Here is a 16,934-nt window from a genome sequence, read left to right on the forward strand (position 1 = left end):
GGTCCATCTTTTTTATTATTTTATTTTATTGAAATGTATTCTTAATTTAGATAATTGAAAAAACCTTAATTCATCACATATTTTCATAAAATAGTCATAATTTCAAATTAAACACACACACACATATATATATATATATATATTTCATCAATTACATTTAAATATGAAAACTTTGAAGCATATATAGAAAATTTATTACTAGACTATATTTGATCGAATCAAACCAATTACAAAATAAGATTTTCTATGCAATTAATAATTTTTCTTGAACTGTTACCAATAACATTACAAATATATTATTTGTTATATAATTGGTTAAAATTTCATTTAATCCAATTTGAGGCTACAATTTCCCAACATACATATAGATAAGATCATAAGAATAAATGGCAACATTGATCCGTCCACGTAAGCCCAACATGTTTTAGACCCCCACACACATGTGAAGTGCCCCAATTAGGATATTTTGAGTGTGGTTTAGTCAACTTGGGCGACCAATTTGGAAAAATAAGAAACTTTTGGTAAAATGCTATTTGTAGCTGAATTCGATTTTCAATCAACATTCGTAATTATCCACGTCAAATATGTATAATTAATTAATAATTACTGTTAAAATAGATAAAAATAATTATTATTAAAATAGACACGTACGTATTTTTGGGAAAAAATCTTATTTTTGGTCCCATATATTAAGCCTTGTTCAATTTTGATCTCATTATTTTTTGATTTGTCTCAATTTTTAATCCTATCATCAATTATTTGACAGAAAACGTTAAAGTGCCCACGTGCTTCTTACGCAGTATATCAACTTATGCATATTGCGGGTAAATTTATACTAGGCAGGACAAAAAAGAGGGAAAATTTGAAATTATGGTCCGTCATCTTCTCTCTTTTCTTCTAACAGATCCACCTTCAATCTCTGAAAAGATGGTGTCAAGTGATTCAACTTTTACAATCAGAACTCTCATATGTTATTGTGGTAAGACAGCATGTCTAAGAACCTCATGGACAAACTCAAACCCGGGAAAAAGATTCCATCGTTGAGATGATATTACAACTGGGTGTGGATCTTTTGTGTGGAAAAACCCACCAATGTGCACAAAGTACCTGGGCTCCTTCACAAGTTGAACCAAATAGAATAAGAATTCTTGGAAATGAGGAAGAAGGTGAATTTGTTGCATAAAATGAAAGAAGAGGTGTCTGAAATGAAAAAGAAAGTGAATTTCTTGCATAAGTGTTCTAACAAAATCGTCATATTTTTTCCCGAACCACAAATTGCAGTTTTTGACATGAAAATTCACACTCCACATTTATCAACAGAATGTGGAGAAGAGTTAAGATGGGTTTTTGGCAGAGAAATTTCGCAGAGAAAAAGGAGATTTCAAGAGAAATTAGGATTTATATGTATAATTTTTCCCAAATACAGATCAAGATATACCACGTGACCACTATAACGTTTTTCGTCAAATAATTCACAATGGGACAAAATTGAGATGTATAAAAAAATAATATCCTAAAATTGAAATTTTTATAATGAATGCGATCAAAATCAAACAGGGTGTAATATATGCAACCACAAAAGGAAAAAAAAAAAAAAAAAAAAAGAGATTTTCTCTAAGAGTTTCCTTTTAGCCAGTTACACTCCAACTCTGCTCTTATCGATGGAACATATACAATGTGCAAGAAATCCGGAAAGATGAGGGGCCACACACCATTACCACTAAAGTAAGTTTTGGAAATGTTATTGTTGTACTACTTTTGTAAAGTTAGATATATTCATACATATATATATATATATATATTATTGTTATTATTAGTAAAAAGGACTTCTAAAAGAACCAACTTTTGTTTGTCGCTCAATTTGCACAGAAAATATCTACTGCCATTACATATTTCTTTTGCTCTATTACAATGAGGACAAAGATTAATGGTGTTAGGTGCAATTAACAAAGACGGGCATATGAGCTAGTTTTAAAAATACAGACGAGGGTTTTTACCTATATCTCAAACACACGGGAGTTTTTAGTTGAATTTTTAAATATAGGAGGGATTTTTACAGAGCTCGAATTTACAAACTTTTCTTTGTGAGACGTTAACTTTGTCAAGGGCAACTGTATAATTCAAGTCAGTAGTCAGCATAAAAATTAAAATTTTTCTAAACCCACATTTTGAAATAGTTTAAATTAAGTAATGATATTAATATAGGATGTAGTACTCATTCTTTGACTCTATAATGGCTTTTTTTCTTCTTTTTCAGGTAGAAAGTTGTTATACATTATTAAGTATTACACAAACACAAACAAAATCAATTGAACAAAGAAGCATGCTGCTAATATTTTATATATGTGAAAAAAAAAATCTATAAGTATATTAATGCCACATATGTGGTGAGGGTGGTGGGGTTCACAAAATACTTTAATTTTAATTTCAAAATTATTATCTCGTGCTTGATTGGAAAATTAAATAAATAGGGGGTCTGATTTTCACTTATGTATAAATATTTATTTATTTTTGTAATGGTTTTTATTTTTTTTACTTAAAGAAGTTATATAAAATGACTTTGGTGGTAAGAAAATGTTGAATTTTAGTAGCAATTCAAGAGGTTGTGATACCAAAATCGTGTTTTTCACTTCTTAGATAATTTGGAAATTTCTCAATAAATTTTGGAACTTTAACGATCATCATCTTTTATGTATGAAATTCACTGAATATTTTCAAATAATATTCCAAAAAAAAAAAAAATAAATTTTAAACTCAGTAAAAACCACTCGAATAATTCATATTTTTATATAGTTAAAGATTACTATTTGGATATCTTCAATTCTTTTAGTCTGTCATTTTTTTATATATATTTAAAATTATTTTATTAATTTTTATTTTTCTCTCTTATCTCATCTGTCCATTTTCCTCTCTCGTCAACTCTCACATCTGTTTTTCTTCTCACTCTTCTTGAAAAATTCTCATAATTTTTTTTAATGTATTTTTCTAATATTTTTTTTTACGTATTTGATTAATATAATATTAATTTTTTAAAAAGTAATAAATGTTTTAGATTTAAAATTAATTTTGTGTACTTATATATTATTTTGATAGAAAATGAGTATGTTTTAGATAGTAGTCTTGATTATGTGGGTAGTGCCATAGTCATGAATGTTTGTGGTCACATGTGCCAAGTTTTTCTCTGCAGAAATCTTTCTCTTTTCACTTTACAGTCCCCACTCAAATGTTCAAAGTCAGTATTGAATAAATTTGTGGTGTTGTTAGCAACTCTTTTTTTCATCAAGTTTTAGTCTTTTGGATATTTTCCCATTACAACAATAACATTGGTGGGGGTTAATAGGTAAAATCACTCTAATGAATTATTTTGCCCTTCAAAAATCAAGAAATAACACGATATGCAGAGTCGGGTCTTTTCTATTAGGTCTGATCGACATTCTAAAAACTCAAAATAACAATTGTTGATGATTCCAACACCTAAGAGTCCCTTATCAAGCACGTGGCTTTATATAGTTTCACACAACTAATTCTTTATAAATACTGATTCACTCTATTAGTCGAGTATGTATTTAAGACACTAAAATCTAGCTCCACCATTTCCACCCAGAGAGAACTCTGACTCAACATATCCGAAAATTTTAGCTGGAAACCGTCCCCAACAATTGCTTAATGAGTTGCATTGTAGGCAATCTACCTTTCTAAATCAAGAACCTACTGTATATGGACTCTACCTTATATTTTTAAAACGTAAATATATTATTAGTTCAGATCGCCACCCCAAATTCAAATTAAAATACAATATTACAAAAATGGGTAAATAGCAATTTATCCTCATGTGATATTGAAAATGAGCAAATTACCCTCTATAAAAAAATATAGCAATTTATCCCCCCCTCCCCGTACTTTTTAAAATGAAGCAATTTACCTCCTTGTATAGTTAGGTAAATTGCTTCATTTTAAAAATTATAGGGAGATAAATTATTGTATTTTAAAAAATAAAGAGAGATAAATTGCTATTTGTTTTTTCATAAGAGAATAATTTGCTCATTTACGATATCATAAGGGGTTGCTTGCATATTTTCCTATAAATGAGTAATTCACTACCACCACACATGCATGAAAAATCAAAGGGGAGGAGTAAATGGTCCTCCTCCTCATCATCATCAAATGCGGACGGAAATAAAAATTGAAGACATAGCATAAATCATTTTCATGGTGGCCAGGCCACTGCCCACTCCCATTAGAATCAAAGTGTCAAAACCAATTGCGTAGAAAGGGCCAATTTCAAAATGTGACTGCATCTTTTTTCATCCTAATAATACATCCTTTCATTTAAAATACATACTATTTTATTTAAATCAACGCATTATTTCACCCAAAGAGTTTCACTCAATAAATATATTATTTCAATCAAAAGACATATCGCTTCACTGTTCAGTTGATTAGGCATGATTGGATGATGATTGGGTGTCATTAACCTATTATTTACATGTATTATGTGTTACGATTTAATTTGATTGGAATAAATTTATTTATCATTCACTGTTTTCTAACAAATGAATGTATTTGTGATGGTGGTCATGATCATCATCATCATCAAATAATGAAGGTAAAAGAGGGAGGGAAATAAAATTGAAGATAAAGCATAAATCATTTTCAGAGTGGGGGACTGCAAGCCCACTCACGTTTGACAAACAAATTAGAATACAAGTGTTGTGTGGGAGTGCATGTCCGTCTTGGCACGTGCGAAAGCTTCTAGAAACCAGCTTTCTCTTTCACACTCCAATGGCCACATATTTGGAGCTAATTAAGTCACTGCTAGATAGTCTTGGTTGATTAACCCCTACACCACTTGTACTCTGTGCTGTGGATGGATCCAATTTGGTTTAGGAAAGTCATGGATTGCTTTGTTCTGGATTTAACTTTTCCCTGATTGGATGATTAGGGCTGTGAATTTGAGATTAACTAAAACCATGCAAAATTAAGAGAATAATTAATAATATATATATATATATATATATAGAGAGAGAGAGAGAGAGAGAGAGAGAGAGAGAGATTGCATGATCGTTGATAAGGATATTATGTGAATAAGTCGTGTTTTATAGGAAACAAGATTTTGTGGGAGTGGTGATAGTTGACAGGGATGTGAAAGTTATGGTGTACCACTACTCGTCTCTACAACTTGATTTGGTGCGTCATTTTATTTTATTAGATAAATTCTATTTAAAGTAATAGTGCAATTTGACATTAATGGGAAGTGATCTCCAGCTTTGGGTTTTCAAATTTAAAATTTATTATTAATTGGGATAGTTTTTCGATTCCATATTCTTAATTAGAGTGAAATGGTCCATCATTTCTTTGCTTTAGTGCATCATTAACTCTAATATGTACGAGCTCACTATGATCATTAGATTATTGTGCTGTCTGTAGTTCACATAAAATTGTATAATTAAAATAAATTTATAAATAATCACTTTTTAGTAACAGTACAATTTTTGCTACGTTGATCTTCTGACGACCTCTCTGATTATTTCTCCTATGACCTCCATGATTATTTTTCCATGGGCCTTCCTATTATTTTTCTTATGATTCATTGATTTAAGTATAAAAAAGTTAATTGGAGCTTTTTCCGTCTAATTCTGACAATAGTTGAGAAATTCAAGTATTATTTTACTTTTTAAAATTAACAATCATCTTGTCCCAAAGTTCAACACAACACATACAATATATAAAGAAATAAGTATTTGGCGGAATATCTTCTGTCATCATTGTCGACTGCAATATAAATATCTTTTTTAAATTAGAAAAAGGAATATAAAGAATGATGAATGATATATATATATATATATATATAGTATTACTCGAATTATCATTGAAAATTTGTTTATCCAATGTCATAATGAATAGCACTAACTAATTGTGCAACTTTTATTTCTTTCCAAACTGAAAAAAGTCATGGGTTGATGCTTCATAAATTATGAGTGATGGGATCAATCATTCACTTGCATATTCCAAAGCTACATATATAGAATTAGGCCACGTTTAGTTTGATATATAAATTTATATAAATTAATATAATATTTATTTTATTATATGAAGATTCGATATAAAACCAAAATTCTATAATAATTACTATTACACCTGAAAAACTAATACCACCTTGGAAAGTGGTATAAAATTTGTCCCGAGGTTGCACCAAATATGAATGACCGTTGTACTTTTGAAAAATAATAATAATAATAATTGATATGTGTAAAATTAGCACGGGTCCAATGAGCTTGAACTTCGATACTGAACTTGGGCCAACGAATAAAGAACTTAAGAAACGGAACTTGCGAAACAACACGTTAACACTCCAACGTTAAATTTAAGAGATAGTAAGTGTAAAAAGATAAATCGTAATTAAAAATAGAAGTATGATGAATGAATTCGTAAGAAAAAATCGTGTTCCAAGTGCAAAGAGAGCGCAAAATGAGAACTAACAACAAGAGATCAAGTTTGGAAGGTATTCCTCGCCTGGGATCAAACATGTATTTATAGGGGGATCTCCTCATTCGGTGGGAGTCTGCACGTGCGCCTATTTTGGGTGAAATGGATAGAAATTGTTGAAATAGGCCACAATCTACTCTATCCTCTGGTGTCTTACTAGTGTGAGTAGACTTCCACGTTAAGGGGATCCTTCACCGATGAGAACTCTTTAATTTGCAGGGAGTCCTACTTATCTAGGAATCTGAGTTCTTGAGAGAACCTTCTTCGACACGTGTTTTTCGTGCTGGCTAGGGGGTACACTTAGTGGTCCAAGTGTTGGCCACGTGTGCCCCATAAGGGCATTTAAACATGAATTTGGGTTGGCCGTCACTAATTGGGCCACGTCTTTGAGCTAGGTCCTTGAATATCTTGGATGGCCACTCCCTTCATAAACTGTCGGATCGTCTATGGGGCCCTGGGCCCTTTTGCTCTTCCGTAGACCAAACTTCCTTGGCCCATAAGCATCAAACAATAATTAAATTATAATAATAATAATTTGTTGTTGTCCACTAAATTTTGTAAACAATGGCTCCAAAATAATTTTTCTATCAAAAGCATGTAGATATATTAAAGTAAACACTTGATAAAATTTATCCTATTTCGATAATATATATAAATAAACACATGACTAATTATACAAAACTGTTTGTATCATCCATTTAGTAAAGGATAATCATATCATTCATTTAATACGATCTCCTCAAAGTAAACGGAGCCTTTAGCCTTAATATAGAAAAAAACGTGATTGAAGTCCTACGAAAAAGTTTGAAATTATAATTTTGATTTTATCAAATATATGAATATTTGTGTAATTTATATAAATTATAAATTATTACGTTTTCAATCCCATTGATGTGTTGATCGAAGAAATTATAATAAAAATTGAAAGAAGTGTAAAGTGGGCGATGGGGCCTAAATATATGGTCTGGTCCTTTTGTATCCGCTAGGGACATTGGCCTGTACTGTACACAGTCGACACAGTCAACTAATCTCTTCATCCGACCAAAGCGAAGGCTATTATTATTATTAATTTCAGGTAATGACGAAACAATTAACATTAGACATATATTGTCCAAGAAAAGGACACCACCCACATAAGAAGAAACTCCATCATAACCATATATGTCTATTTGGATTTTAAGTTTTTATTATAATTAAAGTAATAAAATATAATAAGGTACTATCATTGAAAATAAGATATTACTCATAAATCATTATAATTCACAGTAATGTACGCAATATGAATTAATTTGGTCGGCTTTGTATCACATGCATTCATTTGACCTAATCTGGATAGAAATAATTAACAAAAACGATGTCCAAGGAGAAGTAAGGTATTTCCACATGCATTGTGAAATCACCCTTCCCACAGACTCATTCAGTGACACTAATATTATTAACTTTTGCCACAAATGACATTAACTCTGAAAATGGAATGTAACAAATGTGGGATGTCATACAACCACAAAACTCAAATGTATATTCTAGACTAACTAGTTGCGATTGTACCTGGTGTAAGATAGCTCCTGGAGATATCCTTCATGCTTTAACATGTATGCCTTTGCAAGAACTAGTAGCGAAACAACTTAATCCCACTTGTCTTGCATCGGTCTTTGATTAGTTCCAACCATTTCACTGTGAAGTTGATGAGCCCTCGTCTTGCTACCCTTCTGCAAGTGGCCAACAATCAATCTCTCATAAACATTTGGACTAGGAACAAGGGATCCAGCTTTCATTATTTCTAGATACTTCTCAGCCTCCTTCAATCTTCCACACTTGCTGAGACTGATAATCAATGAATTAAAGCCCAAAACATTAGGAGAGATTGCACGGTATTCCATCTCAAATAAAAGTTTTGTAAGCCCCTCCATATCATCATCATTACCATAACCAGAAATAAGATGAGAGTATGTGTTTTCATCCGGAGCAAATCCTTTATCCAACAAGATTGTCAACATTTCATCAGCATGCTTCGTCTTCCCATTTTCACAGAGCTTCCCAAACATCTCATTAATAGCTGAAAGACTAGGAAGAAGCCCCATCCTTATCATTTGCTTGCAAAAGACCAAGCTATCCTCCAAGCGTCCATTCAATGAGCAACCTTTGACCAGCTGATTAAATGTCTCATCTAAAGGCTTCAAACCCAACCTTTCCATCTCTTCTAATAGCTCAATTGCCTCATCAATCCTCAACTCCTCACTATATGCACCAACAAACAAGCTGCACACAAAAGCATTCTCTTCAAAACCTCTCTTAAGCATTTCTTCATATATCTGTCTTGCAGCATCCAAATTGCCCATCTTCACCTTGGCAAAGACAATCAAAGAGTATGAAATAGTATCCAGAATCATATTTTTCTGCAACAACTTCTTCAATATCACCAGCCCATCTTCACTCCTGTTCTCCACTATCATCTCATAAACCAAGCAAGTATTCACTATTAGCTGAGGAACTGAACACCTCTTCCCATGCATCCTATCCACAATACCAAGAAACTTCTCCAATTTCCCTTCTTTACACAGTGCATTAACCATGATTCTCATCGTCACTTCATTTGGGCATATTTTTGCGTCAATCATATGCTCGTATACTCCCCAAACCAAATGGGCCTTGTCAGATTTTTGCATTACATGTAGAAGAGTATTGAAACTAATCACACTCAAAGTAAACCCGTGATCAAACAACAACTTGCAAGCATCAACAACACCATCAACCATTCTCAATTTTGCACAAGTTTGTATAAACAAGTCAAACACGAACGGGACAGAATCAACAACTCCATAATTCTCAAGCAACGAATCAACAACAGAAAATGTTTGCGCTTTACTATCAGAAAAATCTCTGGTTAAGACTGATTCAAACAATCCCTTGGCGTCCCTGATAAGCCTGGCTTTCACCAAAATGTGGATTATTATGCAGTAACTTGAAAGCCCATGTTGGAAATGCATTTCCTTCGCTGACCAATGGAAAAAGTTGAGGGCTTTTCTTGAATTAATGGGTTCTTTGAGCTGCAAGAGTATGTTCTCAACCATAGGCTTGGTGAATTTGACGGAGCAGAATTTTTTCGTGAGGATTTTCCAGTTGTGGCCTTTCTGTAGAGAATCGACTATGGAGATGATGCTGTCATTGATGTTGCTTTGCATATGTTGTGAGGAAGTATGAATTAAGGGGAAGAACGGAATGGGAAAGCGGAGCAGAGCGTGTTTTTTGTGAGTAAACATCCGAAACAAAATGGACATTTGGTGAGACAAAGATGGGCAGAAGCAAGAGCAACTTCAGTACTGAGCTTTCTAATGTATTACAACTCCTTTTAGCCTTGGGTTCTTTCCTTTAGGTATGAGTTTAACAGTCTTCACGTGTGTATTCATGCTGACATTAACTCCTACCATAAACATAAAAGAAATCACTCAGATTATTCATTTCATACATCTAAACTGTATAGATGAGAAGCCATGGATAACAAAGGCAAAAGTACGACAGAATGGCAATAGCCACCACGTAAACTTGCAAGGAAGTGGTTTCTGTTTAGTATGATATGACAACATTTAGAACAATAAAATAAAATCAATGCAGCAACCCAAAAACGATATACATAGTTGTCATCCTTATCTGTCAAAGCAAATTATGGAGTTTTGATAAATAAGCTTTGGACAGGTAACTCGACTAGGTGAATTCACTTGGTTTCAACTCTGATCTGGGGCAGAGATGATAATAGGTCTATGGTCATACAAATGCACATGCAAGGGTCTCAGGTGGGCATAGCAAGAAGCAATCGACGGTTACTCTCTATGGTATATTAGAAGTATCTTATAGCAATGGTTATTTGCAATCAAAACTAGTGCAGTTAGAGCAGCAAAGAAGCCAACTGGTAAGACAGCTTTCACAAGATGAAAGTGTGAACTACTAGTACAGACGACAGCCGCGGCCGTTTTTAACAATACTAGGAACTGAAGGTTCCATCTATACAATGAGTAGAGACGCCAAGGCAAGAAGATGACAGAGTCACAGAAACTAGGAAAACAAAAAGGAAAAGGTAAAGAACCATGACAGAGTGAAATGCATGAGACATGACGCAGACAGCTGCGTATGAAGCTGCATCCTTTGCACTGGAAGATGCTGATATGCTAGACCTAAGTATGTAAACAAGACAATTAATTATCACGCTTCAGTAACGTGCCTATCTACAGAATTCGGAAGCAGAAACAGAAGAATATAAGCAAAACACTTGATAAACTAAAAATTCACACTTCTTCTCTCAGTCTCCACGCCACATTTTTTTGCCTCTTTCAAGAAATAACATATTGAAATTACTGATACAAGAAGACATCTACTTTTCAACTATATTCGCAAGACAAGGGCAAAATCTACTCATGAGCTAAACTGGCTACCAATTGACGCTAAGGTTTAACAGCTCAAAATTGCTTACTAGAAGCTGTTAACCGAAAAGAAGATACCTATAATGGTGCCATGAACGACAGTGCCGTTCTTGAGTTCGATTGAGACGATCTCGTTATTTAATTTCCTCAAGAATCTGCCCAATAAGAAAATACCATAAAAAATAGAGAAGGAAGGAAGAAGATGAAAAAAACAAGAGGAACTAGTCATACCTTACGAGCTTCATCGTTGCTCGGATCTGGTGGGCAGCTACTGAGTAGCTAGGGCTCCAAAAATTGAAAGCTAAAACAATGGGGGAGCGGGAGGTGCTTTTATTTAATCATGCTTGTACCCATTTTAATCATAAAACAATAGGATGGAGAGTTAACTACAAAATTTAGACCACAAGTAAATTTCATGGGGTTGATTAACTTGCAAGAAAAGTTTTTGTAATTCCAATAATAAGAGGGGAAAGTCTATATGCCCGTATCACGGTGTAATCAACTTGTGATTTATTCGGTGTAGATTAATCTTGTTTTTTAGCAATATTTATTTTAAATGTCGATTGTATATGTTTTCACACGTAAAATTTGTATTTTTCCTTTTATCCCATACATTCAACACAATCATGCATCCATTCAAATTTAAACTCATGACATCTTATACAAAATTTTAAGTTCAAGTCGTTGGGTTATAACTTCACAATTTGGATTGCATAAACAGTTGTCCCTACCGGCCCATGTCTCCATATATCAATAGGCTCATGCCCACTGATGTAGGGTTGGGCTTAGAGAATGGGAATTGACTGAATTCAATGTACATTTTGCATGGGCCCATATTTCTTTAGTTTTAAGACCAGAGCTAAAGGAAACAGTCTTGCCACGTCACAAGGAATCAGCGTTAACCATCAAACTACACTTGTCTTCTCAACTTGTCTCGGAACTACTAATCAAGTATGTATTCATCTCTCCAGTCTATCTCTCTTTCTCTCTCTCTATGTGTGCCATACAAACACATTACTTTTATTCCATTTATATCCCCACAACGTCAAGATTTTAATCCAATTATGTTAATCATTGCATAACATAAACAGCGGACTCTGGGTACTCCGTTCCAAGAAAGCATGGCAAGAATGGTGGATGTCGGCTCTCAACCAGATTTATCTCTTGGTGATGGGAAGCTGAGAGTTTCTGGGAACTGCATTCTCAGTGATGTTCATGACAGTATTTTCCTAACTCCATCAGAAACCAATCAGGGCACTTTCATTGGTGTTAAGGCTGATCATCAGCGTAGGAGCCGCGTGGTTTTTCCAGTTGGAAAGCTCAAGTAACAATTTTACTTGATAAAATTCTCCTTTCAATCTTGTCAAGAATAGTCTGTGACTGTAACTGATGCCTGCTGCTAGTAAATGTGCAGGGGGTTAAGAATTTTATGTCTTTATCGGTTCAAGTTGTGGTGGATGACCCAGTGTATGGGGACATGTGGGCAGGACATACCCTGTGAGACTCAGTTTTTAATGGTGGAAGTACCCGACAGTTGTCAATTTGGTGAGGAAACGGAAGGTGGGGAAGGACTGTCAAAACCAGTGTATTACACTGTGTTCTTGCCAATTCTTGAAGGGGATTTCAGGGCTGTACTCCAGGGAAATGCACATGATGAGTTGCAGATCTGCCTAGAAAGTGGTACTTAGAATTTCTGATGCATTATAGTTCATGAGTTCTCTGAGACCTGCATTGCTGTGAAACTGAATAGGAAATTGCAATTCACAGGGGATCCTTCTGTGCAAGAATTTGAAGGGAGACATCTGGTTTATGTGGCAGCAGGGGTGGACCCGTATAATGTGATTGAAAAATCAATCAAGTATGTTCACTTGTGTCTTCACTTGCAATAAGTGCTTACGCTTCCAGTAGTAATCCTCGAAGAACATTTTTTTTTTTTTTGCTAATATAGGCTTTGGAGAGTATGCTAGTAGCTCAGTCTTTTCCTTGCTGGTTGGGTAGAAGTAGAATATGACTTGATCAAATTGAAAAGGCTTTCTATTCTGTTACTGATGCCTTCTGGTCTAAGATTTCTACCACCGTCTTATATCAGTTTCTTTTGCAAATTCATTGAATATAACTAAGCAGGTAGCTGTTTGACACGACTCCTTTGATTTCAAATCATATGTGCTTTCCGCTACGTAGAAAATGATTCGTTTGTGTTTTCCTCCCTAATCTGAAGACAAAATGATTAAACAGGTCTTTGGAAACCCATTTGAAGACATTCCGCCATCGAGATAACAAAGAGGTAGTACTAGTATTAATTATAGACGTCACATTGATTCGGTCATGAGTGCTGTCATTCTGATGATTTTGCTCTCAATCCTGGTTCAGATGCCTGATATGTTGAACTGGTTTGGATGGTGCACATGGGATGCTTTTTATACTGATGTTACAGCTGAGGGCGTTAAGAAAGGAATAAACAGGTCTTCTTTCAATTGATTAAGTTTCTTCCAAATTTATCGATTTTTGAAGGTATCTAGCATCAAAACATCTATATAATTTTCATATGTTTTGTAGTCTGGAGAAAGGTGGAGCTAGACCAAAGTTTGTGATCATCGATGATGGATGGCAATCAGTTGCAATGGATCCTACTAGTAGTGAAGCCAAATGCGAGGACTCAGCCAAGTAAGCTACTAAACTTAGAGGCTTATCCTTCACCTGTTTGAAAACTTGATACGAGGAAAGGCTGACATTGGAAACCTTTTTTGTCTCATTTCCTTTTTGCAGTTTTGCAAATCGATTAACTAGTATCAAAGAGAATCACAAGTTCCAAAAAGACGGTGGAGTGGGTGGTACGACGGATTCAGGAACGGGATTTTGCCAAATTGTTACTGAGATCAAAGACCAATTTTCTCTGAAGTACAAACATGAAAAACTTAAATTTGAATGTTCATTTTTCTTCATCTCTTTTCCTGGCCATAAAAATATTATATATTTTCCATGAGTTTTCCAGGTATGTCTATATCTGGCATGCAATAGTAGGATACTGGGGTGGTGTTAAACCTGGTGTTGATGAAATGGATCAGTATGATCCCAAGATAGTATCTGTCGTTCCATCCCCTGGTGTTGAGTCCAATGGCGTTTGTTTCGTCTTGAAGAGCATTATGGAAAACAGGGTTGGCCTTGTGAACCCCGAAAAAGTCCATCTTTTCTACAATAATCTGCACTCATACCTTGCTTCGGCTGGCATTGATGGGGTTAAAGTTGATAATCAAAGCATACTTGAAACACTTGGGGCAGGCTTTGGTGGAAGAGTGAAACTGGCAAGAAAATACCATGAAGCACTGGAGACATCGATCTCTACAAACTTCAAAAACAATGGAATTATTTCTTGCATGAGTCACAGTACAGATGCGTTATACAGGTACAGAGCCTTCTCTTCCGCCTATGCTTGCCTTTGCCGAATTAATGCATTGTGGCCTCACTTATTTTCTGCAGTGGTAAACTCCAGTTCTCTTTGGTTTCAGCGGAAAGAAAGCTGCCATTATTAGAGCATCAGATGATTTCTTTCCAAGAGATCCAGCATCACACACAATCCATATAGCATCAGTTGCTTACAACACCATTTTCCTAGGAGAATTTATGCAGCCTGATTGGGATATGTTTCATGTGAGCATACCATCTTCGTGAAACAAGTTTTTGAAATACTCTTGCATACTTTGTGCAGTTTTCCTTTTTCCTAAAGAAATTAATGGATATGTAAGTTATTTCATTTTATATGCTGATTACGTTTTCAATACAATGTATTAAATGTCAACTTTTTGTTTGCTTTTGATATCAGAGCTTGCATCCTATGGCTGAATACCATGGGGCTGCTCGTGCTGTTGGAGGCTGTCCGATCTATGTCAGGTGCTGTTAACGCTGCGCTCCTATTTGTGAATTCACATTCTACCACTTTAGTGTTTACATTTCATGAATCTTGATTTGCAGCGACAAACCTGGAAACCATGATTTTGACGTTTTGAAGAAGCTTGTACTTCCTGATGGCTCCACATTGAGGGCCAAACTTCCTGGAAGACCAGCAAGAGATTGCTTGTTTTCTGATCCTACCAGAGATGGGAAAAGGTACGAAAATGAACATTAAACTATAGTGGAAGCTCTTGCTTTACAGATATAAGAAAGAGCAATTAACTTAAACTCCTCAACTTTGTGGCAGTCTTCTGAAAATATGGAATATGAATGATTTCACTGGAGTTCTTGGAGTATTCAATTGTCAGGGAGCGTCATGGTGTCAGGTTACTATAAAGAATCTGATCCATGATGAACAACCTGAAACAATCTCCGGCACTGTCCGAGCAACAGACGTTGAATACCTGGGGAGCATTGCTGAGAGTGGATGCCCTGGAGATTGCGTTATGTATTCCCATAGAGGCGGTATGTTATATCACAAACATTTAGACATACAAATAATTGCCATCTATACTTCCATTGTGGTTAACTTTAGTCTTGGCGATGCCGCTACAGGCAAACTTATCTATGTTCCAGAGAATACATCTCTGCCGATTCAACTGAAAGCTCGTGAATACGAAGTGTTTACAGTGGTTCCAGTCAAGAAACTCTCCAATGGGGCTGCATTCGCTGCAATAGGTCTCATCAATATGTTCAACTCCGGCGGAGCAATAAAAGAAATAAACTACGAAAGAAACATCAATCTAAGTGTTCGTGGGCGTGGAATATTCGGTGCATACTCATCGGTCAGGCCTAAAAGGATCATAATAGAAACATTGGAAGAGGAGTTCGATTACGATGAGCGCTCCGGACTCGTCACTCTTACTCTACGAGTTCCAGCGGAGGACTTATACCAATGGAACATAACAATTGAAGTTTGAGCACTTGGTTAGTATAATTACTCAAGCAATTCAAAAGATTTGATTTTTTTGGTAGGGGGAGCTTCAACATGTTAAAAAAGTAAGAACATTAGCTCCTACCTTTTCCCTTCTCCAAAGGGTATCAAAATTATTACAATGCTGCTGCTGCAATGAGTGGTGTAGCTGTGTAGGATCTATATGACGATAAAGAATTGTGAAAACTGAGACATCTCTGTCCCACCCCACATTTGCTTGTATTATTGTGGTTTCAACATTAATTTCTAATCACATTGGCATCACGAAAGGACATTGCATCGCGCTTTAAACTAATCATTCTCTTTTTTTCTTTTTGTGAGTTACATAGAAATGAACTTATAATTAATGCCCTCATCCAACTTTTTCCAAGAATACAAGCAGATTGCTCTGTCCCAAACATTGTATTATCCGATTCAGACACAGAGGGGGTGTCAGTGTTTCGGACAAATAGAATGCGCCATATGTTATGAGCCAATTGGTTTTTCCGGTGCGTTGTAGTTTTGAATATTGGATGTTGTTTAGCAGCAAGTCACGAGTGAGCTGCAGATAGTGTACTAGTTGGTCTGGTCCAGTATCGGGGTAGAGGCTCCCATGTGAGTTTGAGTCTCCCATATGCATTAAATTGGAATAGTGGATCCATGACCCAATATACATTTATATTTGTGATAGAGTTTCTCAAATACATGTTGGGATAAGAACTCCAACGATAAACTCTATTTAAGATAGAGTTTGTAGTCTTCCAATTATGTATTGGATATAGACTCCTTTTAGGGATAGGTTTACGTGCACATATAAATAAAGTACATGGTTGTGATCAAAATCACAATACAGAAACACTAATGTGATACAAAAATGAGTTGATCACAATATTCTCTCCAATTCTCTCTTTCTTTTTCTCTCCACGTTCTTTCTTGGAACATCATCATAAACTATTAATTCAATGATTCACAACCGATCTAAATACAAATTCACAAAGATGGCACCGACGAGTTGTTGCTGCAATGCCATGTTGGTAGCTTGTGCCATAATTGGGATTGCATGTGTGTTGTCTTGTCTTTTTCCAGGCAGCTTCACAAAATATGGTTGCAGCTCATCCGTTAAATGTCATTTTCTTTTTCCTTTTTTTTTTCTCATTAAAAATTTTTTAATC

At 35.0% G+C, this 16,934-nt stretch overlaps 2 protein-coding genes across 3 annotated transcripts; one reads left to right on the plus strand and one right to left on the minus strand.

Moving 5' to 3' along the window:
- On the minus strand, positions 7,917-11,390 carry LOC105175013 (pentatricopeptide repeat-containing protein At1g66345, mitochondrial). Of its 2 annotated transcripts, XM_011097308.2 has the most exons (3): positions 11,133-11,390; positions 10,980-11,056; positions 7,917-9,907 (listed from the first exon to the last, which is right to left on the minus strand). In XM_011097308.2, exon 3 carries the CDS (start codon positions 9,762-9,764, stop codon positions 8,112-8,114), a length of 1,653 nt encoding a protein of 550 aa, XP_011095610.1. In that variant the 5' UTR covers positions 9,765-9,907; positions 10,980-11,056; positions 11,133-11,390; the 3' UTR covers positions 7,917-8,111. The 2 variants fall into 2 exon arrangements, with proteins under 2 accessions (XP_011095610.1, XP_020554159.1); XM_020698500.1 differs by lacking the exon at positions 10,980-11,056.
- On the plus strand, positions 11,855-16,078 carry LOC105175014 (probable galactinol--sucrose galactosyltransferase 1). The gene is made up of 13 exons (XM_011097309.2): positions 11,855-12,225; positions 12,316-12,581; positions 12,669-12,759; positions 13,137-13,185; positions 13,272-13,363; positions 13,458-13,565; positions 13,668-13,799; positions 13,894-14,304; positions 14,408-14,549; positions 14,722-14,789; positions 14,871-15,005; positions 15,097-15,314; positions 15,405-16,078. The coding sequence occupies exons 1-13, from the start codon at positions 12,023-12,025 to the stop codon at positions 15,767-15,769; spliced, it is 2,280 nt and encodes a 759-aa protein (XP_011095611.1). The 5' UTR covers positions 11,855-12,022; the 3' UTR covers positions 15,770-16,078.

Source organism: Sesamum indicum, linkage group LG12 (genome assembly GCF_000512975.1).
Source record: "Sesamum indicum cultivar Zhongzhi No. 13 linkage group LG12, S_indicum_v1.0, whole genome shotgun sequence".
Classification (NCBI taxonomy): Eukaryota; Viridiplantae; Streptophyta; class Magnoliopsida; order Lamiales; family Pedaliaceae; genus Sesamum; species Sesamum indicum.

What these genes read in the sequence shown, in the direction of transcription:
- LOC105175013 (XM_020698500.1), bottom strand. Translation starts at nt 9,764, where the DNA reads ATGTCCATTTTGTTTCGGATGTTTACTCACAAAAAACACGCTCTGCTC.
- LOC105175014 (XM_011097309.2), top strand. Translation starts at nt 12,023, where the DNA reads ATGGCAAGAATGGTGGATGTCGGCTCTCAACCAGATTTATCTCTTGGT. An exon ending in GTGATTGAAAAATCAATCAA is followed by an intron (nt 12,760 to 13,136) that starts GTATGTTCACTT and finishes ATGATTAAACAG; the next exon opens with GTCTTTGGAAACCCATTTGA. An exon ending in GGCTGTCCGATCTATGTCAG is followed by an intron (nt 14,790 to 14,870) that starts GTGCTGTTAACG and finishes CTTGATTTGCAG; the next exon opens with CGACAAACCTGGAAACCATG.